Consider the following 6,488-nt stretch of genomic DNA (forward strand, 5'->3'; position numbering starts at 1 on the left):
CCCTCGTCGGAGGTGAAGCCCCTGTCCCCCCTGCCATTCATCCCCCCTTTCTTTATTTCCCCCTGCGTGTGTGATTTCAGAAATGAGCTGTCACGCCTGCCGTGTAAAATTAGCTCTTCTTACGCCTACTGAAGCTTCTTAAATTTTGTAAGAGCCAGGAGTTGCAGTGGGGTTTTCTCCGTAAGTCAGAGTGGAGGATGACATCTGTGCACCGATCTATAGAGTGAGCACACCCGGAGGAGTGAAAAGCGCAGTGGCGGATGAGGTTAGGGGAATGGTTTCTTCCAGGGAGTGTGAGATTTCCAAAATTTGTTCTCTATTTTGCTTTGTCAGAGTAGAACTGTGAATTCCAACTTTCAGGCCATTTCAAGAATAAGGCCAAAAGCAGTTAAAGGAGCTGGTTAGTGTAGCAACCTCTAATATTTTATGGTCTGAAAACTGCATTTAAAATTATGTAAGCTTAGTTTGAAATGTGCCGACTTTCCTACAATAAGAAGGAAACCCCAGAGCAGAGGCTGCACTGAACAGATAAAGATAAAACGCTGCCAGGTAGCTGGACACAACTTTTCTTCTGTCTGAGCTACACCGACGTGTAAATTCACTTTGGGGTAGCCTGAAGAGAAACACGTTCTAGTTCTCCTTGACTACAAGCCTTCCCCTGAGCATTTGAGATGCATTCTGCTGGAGTAAGATAGGTCATACTGACAAAATATTTGAAGGATATCCTGAAAAGTTAGGACATGGGTAGGTTTTGTCCTGTGAATGCAGAAAGATTTGATGTTGGAAGCAAGAAGTGAGAAGAACTGAAAATACTTTTAATTGTATACATACGCCTGGCAGCTGGAATGCCACCAAACAGGGAGTCCTCACCGTTACCAGCTGGGTTTGGAAACTGGAGGAAAAATTTCAACATTTTCACGGAGCTGGGGATCTCTCTCTCACTTTCTAGTTTCCATCTTCTGTCTTCTCTGAAGCAATTCATCCTATCATAAAGACAGAGCTGACTGAAGGCTTCTAATTACTGTAAGCCAACCCAAAATTTGTATGGGAAAGGAGCAAAGGAAAGAAGAGGGCAGAGCAGCTTGGGGTTTGGAAGAAGAGTGGAGAACAGCGTGGCAGAAAGCGTGAGTAAGATGTTGAGAGTTTTTTCTTGCATCCAGCTTGTAGCCTTCTCAGGGCATTTCCTCCTTCCTCTGGAGAATGTATTCTGTCTCCCTTTCTCTCACCCTGCAAAGGTGTCTTTGCAGCTGTCTACACATTTCCATCCCTATCATCTGGCAAGAGGAACCCCTGTGTTCCCCCCTTGCCAGCAACCTGTACTGGGCCATGGCAACCGCTGACGTTGCCCATGCTTGAAGCTGGCCTTGCTTTAATGGTAGAGATGGGGTTAGTAAACAGAGCTTAAGTGCATGGCTGTAAACGACAATGCTGCCTAGTAGGACCACTGCTCTGGTCTGTAATGAGAATTACCATTTTCTTCAAGTTCCTCAGCTTGGACTTCTTCCAGTTCTGCTCAAGCGTAGTTACCTAATTACAGGCAACAAGTGGTTCATTATAGATGATGAAAATTTTGGCTTCCAAGGCTGCCTTTGTAAGTAGTGAGCACTTGAGTATAGTACTTCAAATGGGAGCTCCAATGCATCTATTGAGGGTTGTGTGTTTTGTTTTTTTTCTTTTTAAAGAGAGGCGGAAGGGAGCCATAGTACTCCACCCATTTGCTTGCAGAAAGTCTCTCTATAAAGCAAAGCTAGTTATGGGTCCAGCTAGGTAGACTTCAGCCATCGCAGTGGAATGACATCAACCCAACCACCTCTAAAACTTTCTATATGAACTAGCAGTTAGTGAATGAACTTTCCTTATGGCTCACAAAATTCAGCTACAGAGAAATACCAAATACCCAGACCCTGAGGAAGAGCTAAGAAAGGGAGGAGTATTTTAGGAAAGAACGTAGAAAAGGCATTCTCGAGCCTGGCAGAAGAACTGTGTTTCTTAATACCTTGTATCTGTTCAACAGCTATACATAACAGAAAAGCAAATTAAAACTGGCTTTTCTGCATTAATATCACATTATTTATCATCAAACCATGCTAGTTTGTGACAGTTTGAAAATAAAGAAAAGGAGATGCTTTCTCATACAACATGTAATTAAACTGTGGAACTCCTTGACGCAGAACATTGTGGTTACCAAATTTTTTTATGGGTTCAAGGGAAGACTGGGCAACTATGGAAGAGAAATCCACTGAGGTTTCCTCACACTACAGAGACTACCTCTGGTTTAAAGTCCATGAGGTGCAACTGGTTGTAAGCTAAGAGACCATGAGGGAGGAGGGACATACATAGTTGCCCTATTCTTGTGCTCTACCCTAGGCATCCATCTTTGGGCAGTGTCAGAAACAGGATTTTAGGCGAGGTGGATCTTTGGTCAGTCTATGAAAGCTATTCTTGTGTTCTCATCATAATATTTCTTTATTTTGATACCTTATCATTTATCCATAGATATGTAAAATTATCATTCCTCTTCAAATTTAGTGCTAACTGATCAATAACCAAAACAATACTTCGAAGGTAACTTTGTATATAAAAGTTAATGTTTAAATATGTGCATTTTTGCTATACCAATAACCTAGACTGTTATGGTCAATTGGTGTCTCTCTAAAAAATCTTGTGCCTGGGATGACTCTGCTCTGCTTTCAAAACCTTCAGATATCTTTTAGTATGACCATATACACGCCAGAGCTTAGGCCTGTGAGTCACTGTAATCTCCAGATGTCTTATGAAAGTCCACGCATCTTCTCCAAAACCTGAGTTAGCTACTTTAAAGCCAGGGTGGGTATCTTTATACTGTATTGTAAAATGTGTTTTATATATATCCTAGTAAGTAAACTCCGGGTCAAAGTTGGTGTTCCATGCAGGCGAAGGTGAAAAGCATTAAAAATTACACTAAAAGAAAACCACTCTCTGAATTTGGCATCAGAAGCCGCAAGCTGTGTTTGAACCATAGCACTTAGTTAGCTAAAAAGTGATAATTGTTACCTCTTATAGACAAGAACTATGTCTATATGGTGAAGATGCCTCAAAATTATGGGAGTCGTTGGTCCATGGTCAGCTTTTAAAGTGATGTTACCACTTCTTTTTCCACGTTGCACACATACTCCTCTTTTTTCATGCTAGATCTTTAGCTAGCTTGTAACCAGGCTCTTTCACTGGATAGCAGTACTCGTATTATTCTAAACTAAGCTCAAGAAAAGGAAAGCGGTTATCTTTGCCCTGGTTTACACTGCCATTACAATGTAAACCAGAGAGCTTAACCACAGACATACCCTTGAATTGCTTGGCTTTTAAAGTTTAATCATAGGCCCTTTCTTTCTGCGCAGCTGAGGTTTCCATGTAATTGGAATGAAGAATATGAGAACAGAGCGTAGCTTTCCCAATGGCAGCAGCCAGTAGTTGGTTAATGCCACTGACATCACTGCTGCCAAAGGAGAAAAATGGTCTTTTCAATGTTTTGAGCTCAGAATCAAGACTTCTGGGTTCAGTTTCTGGCTCTGCCACAGACTTCTAACAATTTTACATTCTTTCTGCGTGTTTCCCAGCTACAGATGGGAATAATGCTGCTTTTTGTCTTTCCCATTTAAAGTATTAGTTCTTTGTGTGGTCCATCACCCCATCTAGGTGGGGCTTTCCACATGTGACCAGACAGCACGGTTCCTGCAGCCTTTGTGGGATCCTGCAGGAAAAAGGCATGTGATGAGTCAGCAGACTTGTCCCTCCTACTTGGCTGGGCTTTCCTGCATGTGTATAACCAGGAGAGTCCTCTAGACCAGCAACCTTCTACTTTCCTCACTCGTCTGGCCCCTCTAACCATGGATTTTGAAATTCTCTGACATCCTGAGAGAGATTCAGACACCCACACATAGGTTTTGGTGGCCACGGCACACAGGGAGATACAACGCAGGATCTGGAGGAGACCCATGCTTTCAGAGCAGCAAAAGCTGAAAGCATTTAAAATGGGACTTGCCACCTTGTTTAGGTGCCCAAATTGCTCCATCTGTCACATCCAGACAACAAAAACTTTGAAAGGGGAAAGGAGATCTTTCTAAGTTGGTTCCTTGGGAGAGCAATTAGCAAAGTGCCATTTTCCATAGCAGGCAGGTTCACAGGTCTTAGCTGGGTGGGTAGTGCAGAACGATTGGTGACTCTTAGGTCACTTAAAGCTGCTACTTTTTGGCCATTACATGAAAGACCACAATTGGTCTGGGTTCCTAAGGGTTCCTAAGTCTCACGAGTGTAGTCTGTCTGTCCATCTCTGCCTGGATCCCAAGTTTTGAATGTGACTTTTGAATACATTGGTGGTTTTCAACCATGTTCTACCTACAACCAGTAGCTATAGAGAAGAGAAGCAGAAGCGTAAAACATAATTGCATTCCTATGGGATAAACAAAAAAAGAGCGCTGTACAGAGTGGAATGACTCAGGCTACTGCCCTGCTGAGGGAAAAGCGAGTAAAACTCAGCTGTTTCCACCTTCCAGTAGGTAGCGCGGCATGGATGCTGGCTGACTTGTTGCACCCATCTTGCTGGAGACCGTTGGAAGCGTCAGAGGCAATACAGGGAATATCTGAGGCATTTCTATTTTGTGCAGAGTGTTAAATTCTGTTCCACTGATGTCAGTGTTAATATTGCATGATTATACTTTGAAGATACTAAGATGACTATGTATATTTCCAACGCGTATTTTCAAATCTCTCTTTCTTGTTCTAGAAAAAAATAGATAAAATGGAGCACATGTTACTGCTATTCATACTTTTCATACCTATATTGGGTCTCACTAATGGAACAGAAACTGAACAAGATTTTACTTGGCACTTAAAGAAGATTCCCCAGATTGTGAGCGAAAGAACTTTCTCCCTTGACAGCCCTAAATTTGAAGCAAAAACCAGACTAGAGCTGAACAGTGTATGTGGAATTGAATGTCAAAGAAAATTGCCGGTGCCAAGCTCGTCTGACTTGAAGGACCTCTTATCCTATGAGACCGTTTTTGAAAACGGCACACGGACCCTGACTGAAGTGAATGTCCTGGGACTAGTGCTTGACCCAGCTGGAAACACAACCACACGAAGGTCTTCGAGAAAGAAGAGGCAGATATATGGAACGGACAGTAGGTTCAGCATTTATGACAAGAAGTTTATAACCAACTTTCCGTTCAACACAGCTGTGAAGATCTCCACCGGCTGTAGTGGCATTCTCATTTCCCCTAAGCACGTGCTAACAGCTGCCCACTGTCTGCACAACGGCAAGGATTATGTTAAGGGCAGCAAAAGACTGAGGGTAGGCCTGATGAAGACGAAATCCAGAGGCGACGGCAGAAAACGCAAAGGTGCTAAAAGAAGTAGGAGAGAAGTTTCTGCGGCCCAAGAGGATCCCGAAGTTGCCACAGAACTAAGGCGACAATCCAAAGGTGGTGGGAGAAAGCAGAGGAGATCTGGGAGGAAGCAGGGGACCTCAGATGGCATGCCCTCCTTCCAGTGGACCAGGGTGAAGAGTACCCACATCCCGAAAGGCTGGTTTAAGGGTGTCTCTGGGGATATTGCCCTGGATTATGATTATGCTGTTCTTGAGCTCAAGCGTCCCCACAAAAGGAAATACATGGAGCTGGGAATCAGCCCAACAATCAAAATGATGCCTGGGAGCATGATCCACTTCTCAGGTTTTGACAATGATCGATCTGGGCAACTGGTCTATAGATTTTGTAGCATTTCTGATGAGTCCAATGATCTCTTTTATCAGTACTGTGATGCTGAGCCCGGCTCCACTGGATCTGGCATCTATCTCCGTCTTAAGGAGCCGAACAAAAAGAAGTGGAAACGCAAGATCATCGCGGTTTACTCAGGCCATCAGTGGGTGGATGTCAATGGTGAACAGCAGGATTACAATGTAGCAGTAAGAATTACTCCTCTCAAATACGCCCAGATTTGTTTCTGGATACATGGGAATGATGAGAATTGCACACAAGGCTGAGGAGAGCTGAACCTGACTCGCTTAGCACCCGTATTACTATAGAGTGAAATTCTGCTGCAGCAGTTACTGGAAGAACGTCACTCCACGTCAGAATGTTCTTGAACTCAAAGCTCACAAGTAATGTTATGGTGACTTGAGGAACGCTGAATTGTTGGGGGATGGGTAGCATTGCCAAACGAAATATTTCTAATTGTAATCAACCCTAGATATGCACTTAAAAATCCCAAATTATATTTATGTTTGCAATTGTGATAAATTCAAATAATTCACATCAGAAAAAAAATGACTACACTTGTTTGTCATTTTTTTTCCAAGAGAAGGATTGAAACATCTCAAACTGGTATTATTAAACAATATCTATTTTTCCAATGGATTTGCTTTTCTCAGGGTTCTGTTCCAATTCTTCAAATGCAAGTTGTGCATACAGCACATTACTATATGTGCAGAATGATCCAGAGAACTGCATGAGACC

The 6,488-nt window shown here is 42.9% G+C and overlaps 1 protein-coding gene across 1 annotated transcript; it reads left to right on the forward strand.

Annotated features, from left to right (window-relative positions):
• Nucleotides 1–4,774: 4,774 nt before the first annotated feature.
• On the forward strand, nt 4,775–6,016 carry PRSS35 (protease, serine, 35). The gene has a single exon (XM_009582486.1). It carries the CDS (start codon nt 4,775–4,777, stop codon nt 6,014–6,016), a length of 1,242 nt encoding a protein of 413 aa, XP_009580781.1.
• The last annotated feature ends 472 nt before the right edge of the window (nt 6,017–6,488 follow it).

Source organism: Fulmarus glacialis, unplaced genomic scaffold (genome assembly GCF_000690835.1).
Source record: "Fulmarus glacialis isolate BGI_N327 unplaced genomic scaffold, ASM69083v1 scaffold21767, whole genome shotgun sequence".
NCBI classification, from domain to species: Eukaryota; Metazoa; Chordata; class Aves; order Procellariiformes; family Procellariidae; genus Fulmarus; species Fulmarus glacialis.